Source organism: Gymnoscopelus microlampas (assembly GCF_963454915.1).
Source record: "Gymnoscopelus microlampas genome assembly, chromosome: 13".
In the NCBI taxonomy this organism is placed as follows: Eukaryota; Metazoa; Chordata; class Actinopteri; order Myctophiformes; family Myctophidae; genus Gymnoscopelus; species Gymnoscopelus microlampas.
In genome coordinates, this window is record NC_139950.1 from 36,595,888 (window position 1) to 36,621,109 (window position 25,222).

A 25,222-nucleotide genomic window follows, 5' to 3' on the forward strand; every position below is an offset into this window, starting at 1 on the left:
AATGTGTATCTGTCCTTCGCATATTTTGAGAACCAGCCGACCGATCAACTGCATATGTCAGTGAGGATAGATTAGCGTGTACTGATGACATCAGGGAAGGCCATATATGGACATAAAAGGGACAAGGACAGACAGATATAGATTCAGTCTACATAATGCTGTATGCACTTTGAGATTTGTTTCAAATGTTAAGTGCATAATAAATACTGTATATACAGTATACATATATATATATATATATATATATATATATATATATATATATATATATATATATATATATATATATATATATATATATATATATATATATATATGGGCATAAAAAGGACACAGGCAGGCAGACAGACAGACAGATAGATACAGAGATCTACATATATGGGCATAAAAGGGACACAGGCAGACAGACAGACAGATAGATACAGAGATCTACATATACAGTATGGGCATAAAAGGGACACAGGCAGACAACAGGTAAAACAGGTTAACGGAAGGCGCATGCACGACTTTGCATCGTGCCTGTTGTTCCCAATGGGCATCGGCTTAGTACCTGTAATCGCGTGATGTGACAATAAAGTTGATTCTGATTCTCGATTTTACAGATGTCTAAGCAGTGAATGCTGTATCCAGTAGAATTAATGACATCATATAGAGTACCTGGTTGTTTCCTGTCAGATGTTGATGTCTGTGTTCTTTCGCTTCGCTTGTCTTCCGAAAATGTTTCGTGGCCAAACCATGAGCCGTGTAGCATAAACTGTTGTCATGTGCATGGCGTGGAAAGACTGATTCATTTTACGCTTATTTGCCTTCCTAGTGGAAATGTCAGTCCAGTGGCGTGCTGTCTTTTTTACGTTGACACACACACACACACACACACACACACACACACACACACACACACACACCTCTATCAACCTGCCCTCTGAGACAAAAATGTTTTTACTCACTTCTTCTGAAGGCGGATGAAAGCCGTGGAGAGGTTGTTCCAAGCCTCTGCATTCTGATAATAAAAAAAAAAGAGATGACGCAATGTAGGAGGAGGAGGACAGAAAAAAACAATTTAAAGTTTACACACAAGTAAGCACAGGGGGTTTGTTTAGGAGGCAACCGCTGGAAGAATGACCAGGGGCCCTACAGGCCCCATCGAGCACAAATGGGTTCTGCCGAGTGGTCCGCTAAAGGACATTGGCTTACCATGCCATGCGCACACGCACACACACACACACACACACACACACACACAATGGGTCATTAAGCGGGATTGGAAAAGCTGCAGCAGGACTGCAGGCATTGTACACAGGTTACGGGGAAAAGGGAGTGGACTTGAACCTGTGTATTTGCGTGTGTGTGTGTGTGTGTGTGTGTGTGGTAGAACGGGTCAGTGCATGAGGGAGTTATGGAGGACTACAGCGCTGTTATGTTCACCCGGTGTACAAAGTGCTTGTCCTTTCCTTCATTATGGGGCGGCAGTGGCTCAGGTGGTAGAGTGACCGCTTAGAAACCGGAAGGTTTGCAGTTCGATCGTGGGCTCCCCCAGAGTTAGTGTCGAAGTGTCCTTGAGTAAGACACTGAACCCCTAATATACCAATAACTGAGTCCCACCCGACAATGGCCATTGTCCAATCTTAGCTTAGCAATCGTTGCTGCTTAGCAACCGTACTTAATAATAATTAAGTACTTAATCATTATTGTATTACTGTATAATTGCATATACAGTACATGAAATGTGTCCTCTGCATCTACCCATTCTATAAATTAGGAGCAGTGAGTGCCGTTTGTACTTACATCCGGCTCCAGTCTCACACACCACTGGAAGGCTCTGGCTGCACCCTCATAACGCTCATTGCCGCTGTCCAGGGCTAGGTAGGCACAGCCTAGGGAAAACCACACCCCCAGCTGACACCACACACGCGCACGCACGCACGCACACACGCACACACGCACACACACACACACACACACACACACACACACACACACACACACACACACACACACACACACACACACACACACACACACACACACACACACACACACACACACACACACACACACACACACACACACACACACACACACACACACACCGAAATGTCAGTCCATGCATAAAACATGAGCATAGTAAAAAAGAACAGTACAAATACATTAATACCCAAATCATTTGCTAGAAAAAGATTTACTGGTGATTTACTGTAAGTGCAAATCTGTAAGATTTACTGTAAGAGTGAAAATCACAGGGCAAACAAATGACCCAACTATTTGATCACATCCGTATCAACATATGACAGCATGTGCTTTGCCAGGTTGACCTGTCGCACACAAACCTGCTTCTCCCCCCCCCCCCCCCCAGTACAAAAACATGCACAGCTTTTCTGCTTTCTTAAACTCCTGCTAAGTGAAACCTCATCACCGCACGTGGCACAGGAGAGAAATATATAACGTAGGAAAAATACTAATAATACTTAAAAGAAAAGAAAAAAAAAAGCCTTAAGAAAATGTCTGCGTGCGCTCCACCCGTGGACGAGTACAGGGGAAAGTTTTCCTTGGGCGGTGGCCCACCTGTCAGACACCCAGAGTGACAGCGCTGGCTGGGGGCCCCTGGCCCACTGACTGACAGGACCCCGTTTATGCAAATCAGCCCCACTGTCAGTCTTCAGGAATGGCCTCTTTCCTCCCTCCCTCAACGTCTGTCTGTCTCTTTCCATCTCTTTCACTCTCACTCTCTCTTTGTCACTGTCTTGTTTTGTCTCTCTCTCTCCCTCTCTCGCTCCTCTCCCCGTTTCATTTGGTCTCCGTTTCTCTCGACAGGTCTGACAAGAAGAGACAGTGAGTGGCTTCCGTTTGCTCTCGCAGCAAAGACCGGTACTTTACGTGTGAGGTAGAGAGAGTAAGCGAGTGAGAGGCAGAGAGGGAAAGAGAGAGAGAGATTAGTGAGTATGTGCTTTGTGTCTGCAGTGCGTGTTTATTAGGCCCGTGAACACCAGCATCATCATCTGTATTATACCAAGTCAAAGCGTTAGCCCGGCTACCGGAAAGCCTCTGTAATTCCATCAACAACACTGGGTGCAAAATGACAGTACAGGTCACCGTGGCCAAACAAGTTAATTTCTGACTTCCTATTAAGGGATGACCCATTTAATTAAGTAAAGACAGAGGCCAGGAGAGTGCAGGACAACAGGAAATCAGCTCACTTCCCTCCACTTTCCAGAGTGATACTGAACCAAACACCCCCTACCCCTCCTTCATAGGACACCGCCCCCCTGCCATGACTCAATGCCACTTTCACTAGACGTACTCCTCACTCCCCCTCTCTGACTCTCTGAAGTGTTACTGACACTTGGGCTGCAACTATTGATTATATTCTTAGTGATTATTCTATTTTTTTCAAAATCAAATAATCATTATGTGCATTTTTTTTATGTATGAATAAAAATGTATAGATTTTTTTAGAATGAACTAAATCAATTAGTCTTCTTCAGACTACTTAAGCCCTGTTTTATACATTGTCGTACAACGGCGTCATGCCAAAATAGCAAAAATAGTCGACCTACAAGCTCACTACATGTTGCTTTTTTACGTTTTTCTTAGCGCCTCCCTGTCTTTCAATTCCTGCTCTCACCTACTGTACCAGTCTCCTCATCCAAGGTCAGTTTTGACAGCACAGCTCTGTAGGAGGCCAACCGTCTAGAAGTGGGTCTCAGGGCATGCTCTCCATCCATTGTAACCCTATTTGACATAAATTAGCTCACATCATTTGAAACTACTAAAACCAGATTGTATTTCGTAGTATTTTTTGAGAACGAGAGCTTTTTTTTAACTGCAGTGTATCGACATGCTGACGTCACATCAGATTACTTCTGCAGTCCGCACGTCTTGTTGACATCTGTTCCTGGAAATGCTATGAATATTTCCAGCTTGTCGGAAATACTGGGTAGTGTTGTCAAATGATATTATCTCATAATGTCCAAAATCATAAGGTTACAATGGAGATGCCCGGGAGAAGGGACACAGCTTTGACAGTGACGTTTGCCATCTGGTCTACATGTCATAAATAAACTGATGCTACAGAATGGCCACATGAAGTCTGAGATCCATTATTAGACCCCGTCTTTTGGGTTTTTGCTCTATTGCTCAACTACAGCCCCCACTTTCCTTCATTGTGACCTCTCAGTTTTCATCCTACAGTACATATTAATACATTCCTCCTCTCCCCCCCCCCCCCCCCCCCCCGTCTCCTCCTTACCCACTTCTAACGTATTTGTGTCTCTCCTCCTCCTCCCCTCTCCTCTCCACTGTCATCTCTGCAGGTTGCATAATTTTAAAACCCCTCTCCTCCAAAACACCCCCTCTCTCTCGCTCCCTCTTCCAAATCTTCGTTCCCCACCATTCCCTTTCTGTCCAATCATCTCCTCCATTGTGCTCTGGCCTCAGTCAAATTCTCAGGGTTAATTTACTCAGACCCAGATGGGTCTTTTCCATTGGTACATTTTTACACTCTCACATTTACAGTCAGTGTGCACAGGCTGAAGCCTGGTTGACACATGTGAGATAGAAGCAGACTTGGGTAGCGACAAAATCCCAGACACCACTTCCTCAGAGCCTGAAAATCACGTACAGTATGTGTGTGTTGCCTGTGATGTGATGTCTGTCTGTGTGTCTGTGTGTGTGTGTGTCTGTGTGTGTCTGTCTGTCTGTGTGTGTGTCTGTGTGTGTGTGTGCACCGTCTGAAATGTGTGTTAGGTTACACATCTGCCCTTTCAATGCACTCCATCCGATTTATTTAAATTAAATAAATAAATAAACAAATCTCCCAAATGATGTGTTTGTATTTTCACTCATCTGCCAGAAAACTACGTTGTGAAAACTCCTCTCTGTGTTTTCTTATGGAAAAATAATCTATATTGGAACACTGCATAGTGTTGGCATTAATAAATAATGACTCACTGAAATCCAAAAAGGATTGTTTGAATTAGATGGAAATGACTGTTGGACTGCTGTTCCGTTATGCTCTTAGCAATGTTTGCAAAGATTTTGCCTTTTGGATTTGATAAGAGTGTCTAATGAATATTGATTGCATTGCTGCAGCATATTTCAATGTGTACAGTATGAGCAAATGAGCTGCAGTGTATGTGTGTGATGAGAATGTGTATTTGTGTGTGTGAGAGAGATAGAGAGAGAGAGCATAAAAGACGATGAGGGTGGGAGAGAAAGATGGATTAAATAAAGAAAGGGTGTGTGTGTGCATGCATGCGCGTGTGTGAGACTGTATAAGGAAGAGAGTGCTAAAAACAAGTTACTGTATACCACAGTGTGAGTCGACCTTGCATTGTGCATACATTTATAGTAGGGATGATCATTTACAGTTTAACCGTTAGCTGACAATAATAATTTTGATTGATTAATACAGCACTATCAGTTAAATGGTTACATTTGTATTTATATCGTCTCTGCCAGGCCGGAAGGCTGAAGGCTGGAGACAAGGTTTTGGCTCCTGTCCGTCCACCCGTTCGTCCGTGTGTGAGCGTCTGTCCGTCTAACTTTGAGCAGCTAATATCCAGCACGGTTGGACTGATCAGCGTAAAATGTTGCAGCCATTTTCAGCCATTTAGCATTTTCTTCAAAACACACTTTTTGCTACTACTGCTACACATTTGTGTGGATAATGTGTACCAATTTAACTGGTACTCATTATCTCTGGAGTCATGCGATCAAGATGTATCATTCAGATTTCTTATATTCCATTCTAATTGGTTATGACTGACCACCAAAATTTGCGAAACCTGGGTAGGCAACCTGACCTGGCGAACACCTGCGCGTGATTTTGTCGGGGAAGGTACTTTGTTCCCCCTAAAATGATGGCTGTAGGCAGCCGCCACATTATGAACCTGCAAATTGCTTTATGATTGCTGCCTTACACACGTAACACAGAAAGATAAGGAACCTTGCACACTTCAGTAAGTTGACAAGCTAATCTGTGATGCCATAGGATTTTAATGTCAAAACAATGTATTTTTGCTGACAAACAATTGCTATAAAATTATGATCGGAATTAATATTTTAGCTTTGCATCCATCAAGAATTGCATGGCTTGATTACTGAGACAATTACTTGCTACACACGACGCACCACGGCATATCTAGTAGATTGTGGTTCTACCGGCCAGAGTAGAGGATGGTCTCTAATTTACTCACAAAAGACTACCATGCATTTACCCGGATGTGGTTATACTGGGTTCCTGTAGCAGTTTCGTGACTGCAAATTCAGTCCTGGTGGGTGTTAATTTGGGACCGGACATTTGAGTCACACACATTCGTCCATTCTAAATAGTACATTTTAATCGGTTAGCGGTTATTGACCGTTAACAAGGGTTGGTTATGTATTATTACATTATTCATCCAGGTTCTTGTACAGTAGCTCAGTGTTTGTACCTGTAAGGGGTTGACGCGGACAGACTGCTCGAAGCAGTCCACGCACTGCTGGAACTCCTTGTTGCGCAGGTGCAGTAGGGCCTTGGAGCGCATGGCACGGGCACTGCGCCGACCCGAGAGCTCCCACGCCCGGTCATAGTACTGATGCTCCCTTAAGACACTTCCCAGCAGACAATACAGACTGGGAGTCTCCTTCTTCTCCAACTCCCGCCGCAAGATCTCCTCTGCCTGACACACGCACACGCACACACACACACACACACACACACACACACACACACACACACACACACACACAACATACCACCATTATCAATAACGTCAATACATTGCTTTTTACATCTAGTTTGTTTATATTTTCTCCAAAGTAAGGATACCGAGCTTACTGGAATAATTGAGTACGTGTTGGCCAAACATGAGTGTTAACAAACCTTTGACAAAGAATAACAACACGATGAAGAAACAGTGCTCAAAACACTTTACCTATGACATGGCCAAAAAAGGGATGCCAGGTTGAACGCGATGAAGGGAGGCCCAAGACCAGAGAATGAGGAATGAGAGAGAGAAGATTTGTGAAAATAAGATGGGTGGGACAGGAACAAATAGTTCGAAGGAAGTTAGTGGGAGAGTGTAGGAGAAGAGGGTAGTGGTATATTTGGGCCAAGAAGGAAGAGCATTTGGGCCAAGAAGGAAGAACATGAAAGTGTGGATTGAGGGGAGAGAAAGGTATAGGGGCAGAGAGGGATTATGGGGTGGATGCTGCTGATGTCAGGAGAGGTGTCAGGAGAGGAGGAGGAAAGAGTGTGAAGAATGGAAACGTGATGTAGAGAGAACAAAACAGGTTTTTGGGTTAAAAAAAAGTGTACATCTGTGAAGAGAAAGAGAAAGTTAGGAACAAGGTTTGAGAGCGATGAATACAAGCCGTAGAAGAGTGCAGTGACGAACAGATGACCTGAAGAACAAGTGCACTTCATGGTCCTTACACTAGACTGTTTTTTGACTACCCATAATACTTAGCGGTGGAAACTCAACTTCAAATCAAACAAAAGCAGTGATTCCCTTGTAGCAAATTGTTCAGGTCAAACCAATGCGAACATATACACCTGCTCTCCAGCAGAGATAATTCCCAGAGAGTGAAAAGACTAAAAATCCCTTGTTTGAGTTGAGATTGTGACGTGTGCCGCTGCTGTTGGGGTCAAGCCCCCCGATCAATATTCTCTTCACTGTACATCTACTGTACCAGGCTAAAAAAAGAACATCTTCTGTACTATATGCTAAGCAGAAAATCTGACAGACTATAAAGCGGTTGTCAGATCAAATATGAATGTTAAATTATACATTAGGTGATTTTGTAACTTTAAATATTGGTACCTTGGAGTAATGGATGGCTATGGCAAAGCCCATCATATTTGAATGTCAAGGCTCTGCTTCTTCATGAAGTAAATGAAGCACTATTATCCCCCAAACAGAATTGTACTGCATCACACCCAGAACCTAGTTTCTATCACTATATATCTCTATCAAACATTCTATCAGCTTTATTGGCTCATCAAATTACAATAAACTTAGCCTTTCTTTTCAGACAACTCAAATCTGCCCGTGCTAAGGAGCAGTCAATGAACTCAACTGGCCTTCACCAAAATCCTCTCAACAATTTCCTTGGACTGAATGTCCAAGGCCGTTCAGGTCATTGTAAATACGCTAATTCACCTTGTTAAGTGAGAGAAGACAGCAGCCTAGAAGGACCAAATAGTGTCCAGGCAGATTGAGAGAAGTTGTCTAAAGTCTAATTAATGGGGTTGCCTGGGTGTCCGGTGGTGCAGAGCTAAAATAATGTTGATTGTATGATCTACGGTTCAAGAGTTGTAGGATAAAACATGAATCGACCTCTTATACTAGCCCCACCATTAGCCCTATTTGAAAAATTGAGGGTAGCATTCGTGCGTAAAGTTTCACGGCTTCATTCATGATTTGTGGCATTTTGTGCAAAAAAGGCCACCCCCGCAAACTATGGAAGCCAATCGTAGGCCATCAGGATGGAATATGACATATCTGAAAACGTCTTTATCGTATGACTATAGAGATGTATCGATTTGCATGAGGTTTGCATAAAATCTGTAGGAGTAATATCAAATGTGCAAGAATTGGTCTCCTGGTGGCGCTATAATGGGCCAACGTGAAAAATTGGTCCAACCGTGCCGGAGATGAACTGTTCACAGACAAACGGACACACACACACACACACACACGGACGGACGGACGCAGGGACGGACGGACCAAGGCAAAGGGAAATACTAAGCTGCCCCCTCCGCGGCCCAACCATCCATCCCTTTCTTGCACTACTATGCCTGAACTGCACCTGCTGTACCTTATCTGCTGTATGTAGAATATACTGTGAAGTTGTTTACACAGTTAGGTGACAGCTACTGAAGAAAAATGCTGGTGGTGTATACAACATACCAAGTTTTTTCTTTATTTTTACGTACATGTACATTTGATTTAATTTGATAATGCTCTTTTCATTCTCTTTTTGCACTTTACGTTTTTACGTTTTCTTTATTCTATTGTTATTACTTATGCTGCTGCCTTGTCTGAAGGAAGCCCAACCAAAATAAGTTTTACTCTTATGTACCTGTACACAAGATGTAACAACAAAGTACAACCTTGAACCTTGAACCTTGGACAGGAGCAAAAACAGTCTCTGGCATTGGCAGAGACAATAAACCGTAGGGATTTAAAGGAGTTTCCTGGTTGTGCAGCCAGTTAGTACACTGACCATTATGCTCCTTGTGGGTCACAAGGAAATGAGTTCAGGTTCCTACAGTATGATGTCTCACATGTCTCTTCCTATTTCTCTACCCCTTTGCTCTCTCACTACAGCCCTATCCATCATACATTCCAGAAACCTCTGTCTGTGTTTACTGTATGCATGTCGTACAACGATGTATAAATGAGCTCTCAGCCAGAGCACTTATGCAAGAGAGGTTTTACTGTCCAGGTACATGATTTATGTTCCAGGTTGATAGAACATGTCACTGTGCACGTTCCGTGTACCCATACGTCATACTGTACTTCTGTGATTGCAGCAAGTTTTTTTGTTCCTCGTAGATGACAGCCAGAGAATTATTGTCACTTAAGAGTACGCTCGTGAAAAAAGATTATTCCAGAAGCCAAGACATCAATGCAAAAAAGTCAACTACTTACAGCAAATTAGTTGATTAGCTATGGCTTTCATCAGGGTGTCCTTGACGTGTTCCGTACAACCAAAGCATGATCGGACAATGAGCTCGTCTTAGACGGACTGTCTGAATGGAAAGGAACACATGAGCTTCACTTTGCCTTTCAAGAGAGAATAAAGGAGGGGAAAGGAGGTCTGATTTTATGACCTTGGAATGAAGCCACTAGTTGCAATGCCTCGTGTGCGTCTTCTCGGATAGAAGCAGAGGGGAGAGAGAAGGAGGGCGAAGGAGAAGAGAAAAGACAGAAGGAAAGTAAGTGAGAGAAGAGAGAGAGGGAGGGAGGGAGAGAGAGAGAGAGAGAGAGGTGTGTGTGTGTGGGAGAGAAAGACTGGGGGCATTGAGTATTTCTTTACATTCACTAAAACACAGACAGGCTTATTGTGCTGGGTTGAACACATAAGGGGTTCAGTGCACTCACTGACCTTTTACGTAAAAAAGGGTCTAGAGTGGAATCAAGCCTTGGCTATATCTGTTGCTTTTCTAAATGGGCCTTGTCTTGCGGTGCAAGTTGGGGCTCTTTAATGCAAGATGAGCATCAGTTTCCACACTGCATTGGCACACAGAGGGGAGAAATCCAATCAAGCTTTGAATATTTCACGAAATTGAATAACATTTATGCGTGATGAACGTCCCGCATGTGTGAATGGATTCACTGTCTGCAGAGCCGGGGCAGGGATGTTGGTGTGAGGTTAACTATGCCTTTGGTGCTGTGCAGAGGTGCTTAAAACATGTGCCAGTGTCAAACATCCATTTCTCAAACTTGTGTTTTGGACTAGGCTATTAACCACACAAACAATAGCTGCCCAAGTCTGAGCATGTCATAATGGGAAACATTCTGTGAAAAATATTCCTAATTTGATGTACATTATACTGTATATTATATATGGTTTAAGCGGTCAACTTAAACCCTGGATGTGCATGCTTTGCCTTGGACAACAACATACGTAATGAACCTCCTTTTCTTGCATGAAGACACATGTTTTTATGTGGTTGGACCATAAGTAAAGTAATAGTGTGTGTAGTAATGCCAATATGGACATCAAGGTCAACCAAACATGTTGGTAAATGTTAATTTTCTACTGTACAGTAGATAGCCTTCTGAAATTTGCACTGCCGGAACAAGTGAACAGATGAGTGATCTGCACTACTTGTGCACCAACACAAAACTTGTGCTGGAGGCCATTTCACTTTTCCATTATAATGGAAAAAATAAATTATCAGCATTGTGCTGCACTGTAAGTGACAATGCATTTTCCAATTAGAGATTAATGATCGATCAATCCACAGACCACCCAACCAATTATGATAATTGAAGATGATGCAATGATATTGTAATCCAGAACTAAAAAACAAGTATGTCTGTGTGCGTTTCCCACTGCGTATCTTTGTGCATTCCTTTGATTGGTCTACACACTGGGCGGAGAAGCGAAGTGCATCAAACCAAGACAATCTAACATACCTATTACAGCTGTCATTCAAACCATGTTACCATTTGTCAAGTCGTGGAAATGAAAGTGAAATTGTGGCACATGTGGAAAATTTACGTAAACAATAAAATGAATAGAAATATAATTTGCTATGTTTTTTGATAGATTTATTCAGCTGCTATAGGCAACAACAATGCATGCTGTCTGTTTGGGAGAAAATTATAAAGAAAACCAATTGAGCTGAAACTGGGGGGGGGGGGAGCCTTATTATATGTTTCAAAGGAGCCTGAAAGTCCAGTCTGAAGAAAATATTTCTGTTTTGCTACAATAAAAAAACAAAAAAACAAACAGACACAGTTTTTCAGATGACAAAATGAGGAAGGAAACAGAGACAGCAAAGTTTAGACTTTCTTCAGTATTCCTTTCCCGTCTCCACCTCATTGGCTTTCTGCGGTGTGCCTGGGTCAGACTCATACATTTAGAAAGTGGAGTCGGTGGGGGGGGGGGGGGTTGGGGTGTTGCAGGGAACAGAGTGATGAGAACAGAAAGTTTTGTCCAAAAAGGAGAGAGACGTGGTGCTGGACTGAAACCAAGTCAGGCCCAGACAAATGGATTGCCTGGCTATTCTGTTCCCCGTGTTACATGGAGTGTTGGCCGCCCCTCGGCACCACATGGTTTAGGAGCAGAGGACTTTTATTATTGAGCCGAATGCACCTGGGTAATCAAATTGGGAGAGACAAAACAAGCTGTAATTCAATAAGGGAGGCCCTGCAGCACCGAGTCCCACACAGGGGCCTGGGAGAGAGGGGGAGTGGGGGACAAGTGCAGGTCAATCCGCCTCACCTGGAACTGGAAGACCGAGCACGAGGGGCGCGCGTGTGCGAGCGTGTGTGGAGGAGTTCTCATTCTACGGGAAGCATTCTATAACCACTTGCATCTCTGTGCTTATATCAGCTAGTAGGGAAAGCGGTTGCTCTGTGTAGTGCATGCTGTGAGTGCTTGACTGCTAGTTCAATAAGCAACATATTGCTTGTGTACTTCATGTACTGTATGTGTATAAATATACACATCGCAATGCACCGTGTTATGAGCTTGTAGCTGGTTGCATTTTTGACCATTTTTGGGTTTAACCCATTAAAACCGGGAAAGCATCTGTGTCATTTTAGATTTTAGCGTTGGCTGTTAAAAAAATAGCAGATATACATCTGCTATTTTTGAACAAAGTCTTGAAAGTGTTTGAATAATTTTACATTTTTCAGATGGGGGGGGGGGGGGTCGGCGGGGACCGTGGTCCTTGGCACGAAAGGCATTGTAGAATCATCCTCAGTGGTTTAAATCCCCCAAAATCACTTATGGAGGCTCCAATATTGCCATAACTAAAAAGCAAGTGCAAGTCTGCAAACACGCACTGGGCTTCACCTGCTTTACACAATGCATTAAATATACTGTACCCCATTAAGAATTAATACACTGCCTATAGGGGGGGGCAGTCCCTGATTAAATCACATATTTCCATGGTTACAATCTATATTACAAAAATCCACATAGTATGTCTAATCTAAGTCTCTAAGTCTTTTTCTAGTAGTAAGAAAATCCAATTAATGCTAATAAAGTCCTTAGCATTAATTGCAACGCCAGAAAAAAGAAATCATGTAAATCCAGCTGCTTTCATTAGCGCTCCATTGCTGCTGCAGTGGACTTTGTTTTAATTGTATTCATACCTACAGCACAGTGTTGAGTATAAGCACATTCACAACCTCTTTATTAACCACTTGTACTGTATATACTTTGTTACTTACTATATACTTAGTATAGTCCCCAAGGGGTCTATACCTTTTCTCTCACTACACCAAATGTCTTCTCTGAAAATAGCCGATCTCCAAGCTGAGCAGCTGACAACTCGTCGCAATTGTAGAGCTCCCCAAATAGGGATCTTAGAGTTTATGTTGTTACTATACAGTATATTAGAATAAATGTGCTGCCCCATAAAACCCATAAGGTAGAGCGGAGCCTCCATGAAGATGATCACAGACGATCCTCAGTCACTTATGAGGGGTGTTACTGAGGCACAATCAGGCTTGCATTGCTCATGGGACAGCCTTGCACGCCGTGCAGGAACCTATTTGACCAGGAGCACGCGCAGGCACACGCATAGATGTGAACTTTAAATTCACACCTCAATAAAGTTTACAAAGGCTCCCGACTCACACCAGGTGGATTAATATAGGAATGAGCCTAGATGCATATCAATTGTCCATTGTGTGACCTGTAGTGTAGGTGTTAAGCAACGTGCGCGTCACGTCATTAAAATAGAGTGCTACCACGTTCCAATTCAGCATTGCAAAACTGGGCACAATCACCCCTACTCAGCGGTCTGTTGAAGGTAAAATAGTGTCAACGGTCTCTAAGTGTAACCGTTATGATAAATGAGGCATCATTGTGTCTGTGTGGAATAATCTATGATTATGAAAGATAATTGTGGATTATTATTAATGTATTTGGCCATAGAAGCGGATGAACCTGAGAAAAGGTCCCGTGCTAGCCTCTGTAATTCTAGGAAAGAGAGAGGCCTTGGAAGCGGATGTTATGCATGTATATAAAGAAAACTCCTATAGCCATAGGAATGAAGACGCACGGTCTCTTTAAGATGAGACGTGAGTTGTAATAATAAAATACTTATTAGCCTGGTTATGGGACAGGTTAAAATAGGTTAATAGCACTAACACTGGAGTAATGAACTAGTGGTAGAGTGAAAATCAGCAACTGAAGGGAGTCGTCAGATCCACGGAGGCGAAGGGGACAAACGGAGCAGCTTGCGGCCTACAAAGAGGACCGAGGCATTGAGACCGTACGTGCCTACGAGGAACCTCCGGGAGAGAGACTATCACTATCAGGTTGCTATGAAACAAAGCCCCACAGTTTGTGAAGACCGTGGAGAACAAAGACGTTAGAGTGAAACGCTGCGTGCTGACGATTCTATTGTCTGAGCTAAGATAAGGAGTTAGGAGGTTGCAGCAAGCTAACCACAGGGTTTGTAGCTCAAGGCTACCGTTAAAGGTGTTTAGCGTTAAACCAGGGGTGGGTTCAGCAGGCAGCTATTCTGTCCTGAGAGCTTTCTTAGCGTCACTAGCTTACAGCAAGCTAAGTAGCTCTATTGTCTAGCATAAAGTGCTAGCTGCTAGCTAACTGCCACGAGTGGTGGGGGAGTAAAATTAGCATGTCTTTGTTCACTTACAAGACAGTGCTAAGCTAATAATCTAATCATAGATGCTTGCTTTAAGCCGATTAGACAAACTGTAAAATAGTATTCATGGTTTACCTAGGCTTTATGAGAGACCAGACACTGCAATATAGCTAAGAATTAGACTAAATGACAGTGATTAGGAGGTGATCTTATAACTGGGAGTTAAAGGCCATTGTTTACTGAGGGGTGGGGGAGGATTTCTACCACTAGTGCAATACCATGTTCAACCAGACTTTATGATAGACTAAAACTGTGAGCAACTACATGATTAGTTACGATAGCAGTGGATGAAGTCATCATTGTGGGTTAAATGCTATTATTTACTTTGGTAGAGCTAAATAAATCCTGCCAGTATTAATTAACAAAATAACTAAACGTGAATAGACCATTAACAGGCTTCTTGCATAGAATACTACAGGGTGGGTGCTATTACAGGTTAAACACAGTGTTAATTAATTATTGTTGTTCTTAGCTAAAGGCTTAACAACACTCCACTGCTAAAAGAACTGACGATTGCTTTCACTGCCTATTGACTTATGACTAACTAAAAAGGCCTACCTAAAGTCCTATAGCCAAGCAGGCGAGGTAAAAAAGGGGAACATGGCAGAGTTAGCTGGGTTGGAGAGTAAGCGGGCCAAATATGGCGAGCTCCTAATGTCTGAGGCAGCTCTGGCAATCTTTATGGAAAAGGCACAGTATATGGCCAATATCTTTCGTGATCTACCAACAGAAGAGATAAGTCCAGCGTTACATTGGTTCAGAGAAGAAGTAATGAAATTTGACGAGATTACTTTTGATTTAGAGCAAAGTGCCCGTCCTGCCGATAAATCTGAGATTCGCAAGATAACGGAGGCCGGTAAACTGGTCTGGATTAAGGCGGAGGTGACATTCCTGAGAGAATATGGGTCACGCTTCACACAGCCCACAGTGAGTGAACACCCCCCTGCTGTGAGGGAAAAGCAAGTGACTATCTCCACAGATAAGAGAGCAGCAGATCCGGTCGTAAAGGACAGAGCAACTGGAGGAGGTGAGGATGTCACCAGTCCTACAGATAAGCCGGTCGCTGCAAAGGGGGGTTGGAATGTCACACCTACAGCCGGATCAACTGGGCCAGCAGTTCTCAGAGTCCCAGATGGCATCACTACTGCACCAGGAGACGACGCTGAGAAGGTTCCAGAGGGAGCCGTGCTAGGAGCCGACATCGCAGATGAGCAGGCGGCCAGCAGAGCAGTCTCGATGGACAACGCGGCGGAGGGAGTGCCATCGGAGGTCGAACCAGCTCCAGGGGACCACTTTGAGAAGGAAGACCATCCAGAGGGCCATCCGGAGGGAGTGCCATCGGAGGTCGAACCAGCTCCAGGGGACCACGCTGAGAAGGTGCCACTGGAGATCGCAGTTGGTACTGCTCCTGGGGACAAGGCCACGGGTGACGTGGTGGTCGAGGCAGAGGCGTCAATCGTGACAGTCACGGAGGAGGACCCACTCAACGCAGAGGGATACCATCCACCAGAGGCCGCAGGAGAGGCGCCGGCGAGGGCGTCAGAGGACGTCGTCGTGACAGCTGGAGGAGAGGAACCGTTGACGGCTGAGAAGGAGGTGCCATCAGACAGCGTTGCTGCTCCCGCAGACCAAGCTGCGGGCGCGGTGGAGCTGCCACTGGAGGTCGCGAGAGAAGCTGCAAGGGAGATGGTCGATGGAGCCGCGCAGGCGAGGGCGTCAGAGGACGTCGCCACCGAACCATTCAATGCAGAGGGGTGCCAGCCGCTGGAGGTCGCTACTGGAGAAGCTGCACCAGGAGAGGCACCGTCGGAGGTGTCAGCCACAATAGCTGCCATGGAGGACCGTCCAGAGGGCGCCGCTACGACGGACGTCGACACCAGCCCACTCAAGATGGAGGGGAAGCACACCACTACGCCAGGGCGGAGAGCCATGGCCAGCCAGCCGGGAGGTCTTTCAAAGCCCGCGGATAACAAAGGTGGCAGGCGAGCAGCTAAAAGCAGACTGGTGGCGTTCGAGAAGGGCGGCGTTTACCCCAAGCCCGGCAGGACTGGGAGCAGGCGACAAGCCGAATCCGCGTGTCACAAAGGTGGCAGGCCTGGGAGCAGGCGACAAGCCAAAGGCAGACCAGAGTCTGTCCGAGATCGGGGGCTGGGTGCCAACCCAGCACCCCCAAAACCACTCAGAAGGAAGTCTGAGTGGGTGTGGCCTGACATGCGAGCGCCCGCTCGGAAAGAGAGGGGCGGGGTGCTACGTCAGGTCATTTCAGTTCTTACCGCCAGGATCCAGGCAAAGAGAATGCTTCGTCCTGGTGGGGCTGGAATAATTAGAAAAAAGAAGGTGAAGATAAAAGATCAGCCTTCTTCACCCTCTGCGGAGGGGGGCAAAGCCCCACGCTCTTTCTTGGCAGCGGCCAAGAAAAGCCCGCAGCTGGGTGCTGCTGGAAAAGCAGTCCCACTGGCGGTTGGTGGTGCCAGCAACGTGACACTGGCGAACGAACTGACACTTGCGCTGCCACCCTCAAAGTAAGGGAGCAGTGCGGACGAGAAGCGAAAAGAGGCCAGCGCGGTGTCTAAAAAATCGAAATGTCTTATTTGAGCGACTGTTTACATAGGAATGTCGAGATATACTTGTAAATGAATGTATCATTTCTAGGATTTGCAATATTACCACAGAAGAAATAACTTAACGCATAATGAGATGTATTAAGCTACTTGTAACTTCCAAAACTATGCCACTAAGTCCAAAATGCAAACAATGGTTGGAAAGTTCTTCCGCCCAACAAAATGTATTCTTTACTGATGTTTGACTCATGATCTGAGTAACCAAACCGTTTGAATTATTATTTGTTGATTGTATAAGAAGCATTTTTGTATGTGGTTACTTAAGGTGAAATTGTAGATCAACTATTTTAATAATCTTTTAACCCTTTTGCCCAAATTGCAATGTCAGTTACCATGGCAAAATGCCCTAAAATAGGACATTGACTTAGTGGGAGGAGAGAAAAAAGACAAGACACGTGGGTGTCAAACAAATGGGCCTTGGAGGGTTCATGCTTGAATATAGATAATAACTACAATTAAAGTTAATTTGTCCTGGGATTTAGGAAAAATCTCAGGGATAAACTAGTGGAAAAGAATTGTTGCTAAATTAAATTGGTCATGATTTACTGTGAAGTAAAGTCAATTTGAGATCAAATATTAGCCACAATGTCCAAAAAGTATTTCAAACAAATTGAACATTAAGTTGAACTGTTAATTGTTTCAGTGTATGGGTTTGGAGCCACTTAGAAACAATGTGTGAGCCATACTAAACAATTGTTTTACCGAGCCGTTATCTAAAGAGCCAAAAAGCTCACGAGGAATGTTTTGTGTGTGTCCTGGATCCTAGATCAGACACACAGGTGGCAGGTGTGGAATAATCTATGATTATGAAAGATAATTGTGGATTATTATTAATGATATAGTAATGTACTTAGTTTCAACTGTCCTGTTGGAGAAGACAATGTCCCATTTAAGTTGAGTCTAGCAAGCCATAGACCCCCTGTTGAGCTATCTGCTTCAAAGGGGCCCCTTGCATACCAAGCGGGGGAAGGTTGAAGATAAGGGACAAAGGCTTTGTGTGGCAAGGAACAGTACAGGACCAAGCGCAAAGCCTTGTGGGTAAACTGGCCTGAAGGCGGGTCAGTGTGTGAAGTTGATATAATAGGCTGTCTGGGTACTAAACCTTAGATTCGATTGCTGTGCCAGGGGAATGGAACCTGGTACAATTTGCTAACAACTTGGCGAGAGAATGGATGGACTAAAGTAAGTGAGAATTAACTATGTAACGATTATAACTCTGATGTGTTCATAATGGGATGAGGATTCACGTCATTTAATATTGTTGTTCTCTGTGTTTTGTTTTCTTACAGGTTTAATAACCTAACCGGTCTGTCTAAGTGATGTAACTAACGTCTGTTTATACCTGTGTATTATGTGTGATTTAGTGAATAAATATCTAAAAGACAACTGATTTGAGTGATTAGCTTAGAACACCAACATCTCTCGACCCCCTTTTTCATTGGGCTTAGCGGTCATAGCTTAGCTGCTCAACGCAGAAAGTATGAGACGCTATAAAAGTGAACAGTCTGGCTCTGAACTGTTGCACAGAAGAGTGCAAGGGGAGAAAAGACAGTAACAATGTGCTTGTCACAATTCCTCTAACAAGGCAAGATTCACAATGGTTAGATCTCAACTGAGGTCTTTTATCTCAAAACAAATTAACCTCTCAACAATAGACAATTACTGAAAAGATTTGTTTGGTAAAATAGCATAGAGAATATTGAAAATGCACCTTTGTAGTGTTTTCAGATTTAACAATATATTCTCATTAGAAATAAAAAGTAACTGCATTTATTTTTTACACACACATATATATATATTTGGCCTAAACCGGAAGTGAATTTGGGTAAATATAATCTTTCCTACTACAACATTTATGAATAACAAAACAGTTTAAATCTCGATTTAAAAACAGTGCTTATGATTTATTTTGGCTTACATTTCATAAATGAGACCCAAAGCAAGTAACAGGCAAAGACTAGGCTCATCTAACCAGAATGGGTGACTAGCCCATTAAAACCGGGAAAGCATCCGTGTCATTTCAGATTTTAGCGTTGGCTATTTTTGAACATTTTTGAAAAATCTTGAAAGTGTTTGAAAGATTTTGTTTAGAAGGCATGTGTAGAATCGGCCTCAGGTCTTAACTCATTCACTGCCAAGGACGAGACATCGTCCAAATGCCAATGCTGCCAAGGACGACTTATGACGACTTTTCGTTTTTTTTTGTGGTTTTATAAAAGATTGCGCTGTTCTCCATCACCCGAGTGACCACTTTCACTTTCTACTCACACGGATCTGGAAATAACGTCAACTTCCTGTTTAGCGTTTTCATGAAAACAGCTGTATCTTGGTTGATATGTTTGCCCTGCATTTCGCGAGACATGCTATTTTCAACATGCTGTTGGATGGTTCTTTCTCCGGGGCGAACGCACACGGATACCGTTTGTGCTTACAAACAGTCGGACGAGAGATCATAATGGATATTCATTTTCTGTGACCCGTTGAAAGGGTAAGAAAAGCGTGCATTTTTGGCGAGATATGGTATATTCACATGCTGTAACAAGGCAATGGGCGGTCGCGGTTGGATAGTTTTTTCTCTGGGCGACGCACACTGATACCGTTTGTGTTTACAAAAGGTCAGACGATAGATCATAATGAATACACATTTTCTGTGACCAGTTGAAAAGGTAAAAAAAACGAAAATCGCTGGCAGTGGGCAAACACAGGCCGAAATAAGTCTGGTAGTGAATGAGTTAATGGGCTAGTGAATGAAACTAGATATTACTGATGATTTACCCCTCCTGCTCGGCCGGGAGGTCGAGTGCTCAGGGTCAGTGACTGAACAGACGAAGGCTGACCACCTCAGAGTCCATTCCCACTCTACTGTGATATGTGAGAATCTGAGGCCTGGATGAACCAGATGGCCATTACCTCATGTTTCTGGAGCTCATCCTCTCAGCAGCCACGCTGGGAAAAAAAGTGTCTGACAGCACCACTCCACTTGGCACAGGCCAACAGTGGTCTGCACCCAAACGTCTGCCACTGTGGGGCATCCTGATGGCTAACCGCAAATATAACATCTACATGGTCTTGGTTTGAATGTGGTTTGCATTTTACACATGAAATGGAGTGGGGCTGGAAAATTGGAAAGAGTACACAGCAAATTCTGGGGTGCTAAATTAACACAATTTCTGCACCATAATGTGTCAATAAAGTCACAGCACAGGAGCGCTTAAAACGTTTTAATCTGGCCTCACACAGTGGGAATTCAGACTTTGGCTGGTACCTGAGCTCATTAAAAGATAAAAGGGTCTTGTCATATGGTTCTACAAGGAGGCCTGTGATGTACTCAAGTACATGGATAAGAATATGTGATGTTATTTTCTTCCTCTGCTCTGTGTGAATAGGGCAGTATTCAATTACAGCTCTACATAGGCAGCATTGAACGAGGTAACGGTGACACTTTACTTTGGCTGCTTATTGTTAGTCTAAAGGTGCTTGCACACTGCGTGGTTTGGCCATCTTATATGTTCATTACATGTCACACGGCAACGGGGGAAAGGGGAAAAATGTGATCATCCCCCTAGTCGCACTGTGAATTGAGTCTATATGTCACACTGTGAGACGAGAATACAACCTATGTCAGCCAATGTATACCAGTGCAATGTTTACCTCAATAAAACAAACTAAAAAGAAAACAAAAAAGAAAGGAGTGACATTTGAACTCAGACTTTACTTGCCAGACTTGGTTGGTAATTCTCCAAAGGGAGATTTTTCACAAAACTGTTTGCAACAAGACTAGCAGACAGTGATTTATTCCCTGTGATTTAACACCTGTAAAATAGCTGCAGTAATCTTTTCTGTAAAACTAGTTTCTGTCAACACAAACAGTGACCTTACTGCACCTTCATTTTTACGTGCTGATAGCTGTTATAGCGGTCTCACATTGACTATAGTCGTGGCATGGTCACGACACAGCCACATTTTCGGTCACTGCCAAGAATCCATATGGCTGTCTTTGACCTTGACACACTGAACGAGCAACCAAAGATGCTTACAGCAAAACAAATTGCCTCATTTATGCTTAAATGTGGAAATGTGGTCAAACTTAAGGCAGCTGAACTGAAAACTGAAAGTGTACTTCAGTGTGTACCTGACTAAAAGAGAGAGAAAAGGACAGTATGTACAAGTAATGGACGAGAGACGAAGAGACAAATGATCACAGTTGGCGGAAAGCCACAGGAAGATTTTCTCTCATTTTACGGAAGAGTGAGGCACTCCTTTTAATTTATCATACAGTAGGTGCCATTTATTTAATTATGATCAATGCCAGATCATCTGGCACTAACAACCTGGGGGACACAATGTTTTTTTTGGCTGGACCCTCAGGCCAGTACTACAGATGGGCATATCTTTGACTGACTGACTGATCGACTGACTGAGCCGTTGAGTGATCAAGTTACAGCATTGGTTGGCCAATTGGCCTAACAACAGACTAGCCAATCGCAGAGAAATCATTCCTCCTTAGTTTTGACAACAGTTCTTGTATGCTTATTGTCTCCGCCAGGCCGAAGGCATGGCGAGAGAGTATGTTTTACCCTCCGTCCGTCCGTGTATCCATGTGTGTGTCCGTCCTGTCTGTGTGTTAGCAGCTAATCTCCGGCACCGTTGGCCCGGTCGCTCCGAAACTGTGCACACATACTCCCTGGATGCCAATTCAGAACCTCTGCCCCAATTCTTTCACATGGGCCTGTTATAGCGACACCAGGAGGCCGATTTGTGCAAAACCCATTACATTACTCCTACATATTTTATCCAAACGTCATGCAAATCGGTACACAGTATCTCTATAGTCATGTGATCAACACGGATCTGTCCGATTTCCCATATTCCATCCTCATTGCCTATGGTTGGCTTCCAAAGTTTGCAGGATTTGTCCGTTTTGAACAAAAAGCCTCAAACTATGCACACTGCTTGCGATTTCCGTGAAATTTCACACGCACATTCCCACTAGGCCGAGGAAGAAATGCCACCCTTTTCACATTGCCCTGTTATAGCGCCACCAGCAGGTCTAATTTAGCAAAACACATTTTTGGAACAAAATGCCTCAAATCATGAATGCAGTGTCTGATTGCCGTGAAAGACCTAAGAATAAATGGCACCCTTTTCACATTGGCCTATTATAGCGCCACCAGGAGGCTCCGAGGAGCACTTTTTCTAGTTCTAGTATCATTTTGTTACCTCTGCTGTCTGGGCTCTGTTGCTTTCACCCTTCAACTACCGGGAATGCTAGTGATCTCTAAACTTGAAAATATAATGCATGGAACTGAACTTTATTTTCCCTTGCTTTAATTTACTACAGGTTACATATATTTCTTAGGAAAAAGGTGTGGGGGAAAAAAATCCTTCGCAACCAATCACTGCTGATGCTAAATCCAAACACAGTCGAGGTCCACAGTATTTTTCCTAATCAGATGATAAGATCAGTAAAACCCTGATGTTTTATCAATCAGCTGTTCGACAGCACACTGCAGGCTGACGTCCTGGCACCTAAGAGAGTGCGTGTGAATGCAGTCCAACTCAAACATACATTTCTTTCTGCCTATCTCTCTGGGACTGTGTGCACTTGCATTTGTGAGAGAAGCTTTTGCAACAGCCTGGGTCTTTTAATTGTGTGGGTGTGTGTGTTTTGTGTGGTGGACATCCCATAGGTATTTCTTGGGGCCAGGCAGGTTAATAGCCGACCAGGGAAAGGCTGGCCAGACTTCAGCCCGTGTGAATGATGTCTGTCACATCTGCCAGACTACAGCAGAAGATAAGCAGGTGTACCAGCACATCGATGGACAGATGGACGAATGCATGGAAGGATTTAGGGAGGAGAAGGGAGATAGGCAGGTAATAGGATGGACAGAGGGGCATTCACTCCATTGAGCCAGCTTTGCCACACCAAACGTTAGATTAACTCATCTTTGAGCTTCCTGCTTGCTGTGCGGTTGTGTGTGTGTGTTTGTGCGAAGTGTGCGTGTGCGTGCGTGCGTGCGTGTGTGTGTGTGTGCGCGCATGGATGAGTGTGTGTGTCAGAGCAAGTGCGTTTGTGTATGCGTGTGTTGACAGCAGGTGAAAAATGGGCTTGTCTGCACTGAGAAGCATTGGGTATTAAATGGTCCCTCAGCTGAACACTGGGAAGAGGCTGCTGCAGCTCCCACAGGGCAGGGTGGTCACTTCTTGTGTGTGTGTGTGTGTGTGTGTGTGTGTGTGTGTGTGTGTGTGTGTGTGTGTGTGTGTGTGTGTGTGTGTGTGTGTGTGTGTGTGTGTGTGTCGATATAGTCGATATACTGTATGTGAAAAGCCTATATACTGTATGTAAAAAGCAGAAGTTGTGCATACGTATGTATGTATGCCTGCATTTATTCACACACAAATGAGTTTGCGTGTACATGTGTTTAGGTACGTTTATTTGGATTTGTGCATTTGCGCGTTTGTCTGGGTGTGTTTGTTTTTCTGTTTATCTATGTACGTCTGTTGCCATCTGTGTGTGTGTGTGTGTGTGTGTGTGTGTGTGTGTGTGTGTGTGTGTGTGTGTGTGTGTGTGTGTGTGTGTGTGTGTGTGTGTGTGTGTGTTTACCTTGCCGTGTTGACCAAGCCTCTCATAGCAGATAACCACGTCCTCCCACAGTTCCAGTTTCTCATAGATGAGCAGAGCTGAGTCCATACAGCCCAGGTCTGTCAGCAGGCTGGCCAGCTGTTTCTACAATCACACCAGATAAGAGGCGAAAAGAAACAAAAAAAGAACTTTAACTTGGCCCTTTTCCTCATGCTCTAAATAATCCCCGGTGATTGGTTCTTCTAACTGGGCCAAAGTATCACGTCATACACTTCACATCACATACATACAGAAATTATAGGAAACTTGTGCAATTAGCTGGCCTCAGTTAGATAAACAAGTATGTGTATGACTGTATCTATCTGCAGTCCACCACAGACTTCTCCCAAGTCATATATAATTTCAAACTTCACGCAAGTAAAGATCCCAAAGGGAGTGAAGGTGTATGAACCTTTTGCATCAAGATTTACGTTGTTCATATACTTTTGGAAAGGCTTAAAAGGTAGGGTAAGTGATATTTTTTGGTAAAAACAAAAAGTATTTTGTTAAAAGGTTAAAACACTATATTCTGATAGTACTCATTGCTATAGAGTGTTTGTTCAGTAACAGATGTCTCCCTGTCTCTCCAGCTCTTTAATAAACAGAAAATACATTTTCCGGTAGGTGTCAAAATCTCAACCAATCAGGAGAAAGTACCCATTTTAAGCTTAATTTGTATAGTGTTCCAGTTCAAATTTTGTCTGCTCATTTCTTAGTGTCATCACTTCCAATTTCACTTGTTTAATCTGTATCCTGATTGAGTTTTCTATCCTGATTGGATAAAATTGGAAATGAAACTGAAACTGAAACGAAAATGCATTTTCTGTTTAATAAAGAGGTGGAGAGACAAGGAGACTCCTTTTACTGAACAAACACTCTATAGCAATGAGTACTATCAGAATATAGAGCTATTTAACACTTATTTTAACCAAAGCAAATCACTTACCCTACTGTACCTTTAAATACCAAGTTTTAGACTGCTCATGCTAATCATCAATTTATGTAATTTTAGCTCCACTGGCAGTAGGTCTCTAATGATGGCAGTGTCTGTTGGTTGGTCAGTCCAACACCTTGGTCCAAAGCTAAATAAATGATCTCTACTGGCTGGATTGCCATAGAATTTACTGTGCACCTTCATGCTCCCCCAAAGCATGAACCTTACTGTTTTTGGTGACTCCATGGTCTGTCCTCTAGCACCACCCTTGAGCCAAAATGTCCACTTGCACACAAGGTATCTCAAGACTGTGCTCATGGTGGCAAGTTTAATTCTTTGTACACATGATGCTAATGTTGTAAATATGCGTTTGGAACACGGCATGTCCATGTACATACCTGCTACTACATGTGCTAACTATATCGTAGATTAAAATTGGCTAATGGGAGGGCCGGCAGACCACGGCCATGTCACTATGACTCAGACATAACCATAAACAAACCCGATACGGCCCATATATAGGCATATATATGGAGACCCGGTTGTCCATATCCACAGATCCGACCGCTATGCGCATATATTATGGTCAATTGCATATGTTATGTGCTTGCATATTATGCACTCACCTCATTCTATAGCACTTCTGTTTTATTTGTTCACTAATGTTTCTCTGTCCTCTTGTTTAGTGTCTACACCAGTAGTTC

The 25,222-nt window shown here is 43.6% G+C and overlaps 1 protein-coding gene across 2 annotated transcripts in view; it reads right to left on the reverse strand.

Annotated features, from left to right (window-relative positions):
• ttc27 (tetratricopeptide repeat domain 27) overlaps nucleotides 1-25,222 on the reverse strand; it is a 157,482-nt gene that overhangs the window by 25,720 nt on the left and 106,540 nt on the right. For both annotated transcript variants that reach the window (XM_084076719.1, XM_084076718.1), the window contains 4 exons: nucleotides 23,567-23,689; nucleotides 6,432-6,659; nucleotides 1,786-1,896; nucleotides 948-1,000 (listed from right to left, as the gene is read on the reverse strand). In XM_084076719.1, the coding sequence (XP_083932845.1) occupies nucleotides 948-1,000; nucleotides 1,786-1,896; nucleotides 6,432-6,659; nucleotides 23,567-23,689 (515 nt within the window). The remainder of the gene's footprint in view (nucleotides 1-947; nucleotides 1,001-1,785; nucleotides 1,897-6,431; nucleotides 6,660-23,566; nucleotides 23,690-25,222) is intronic.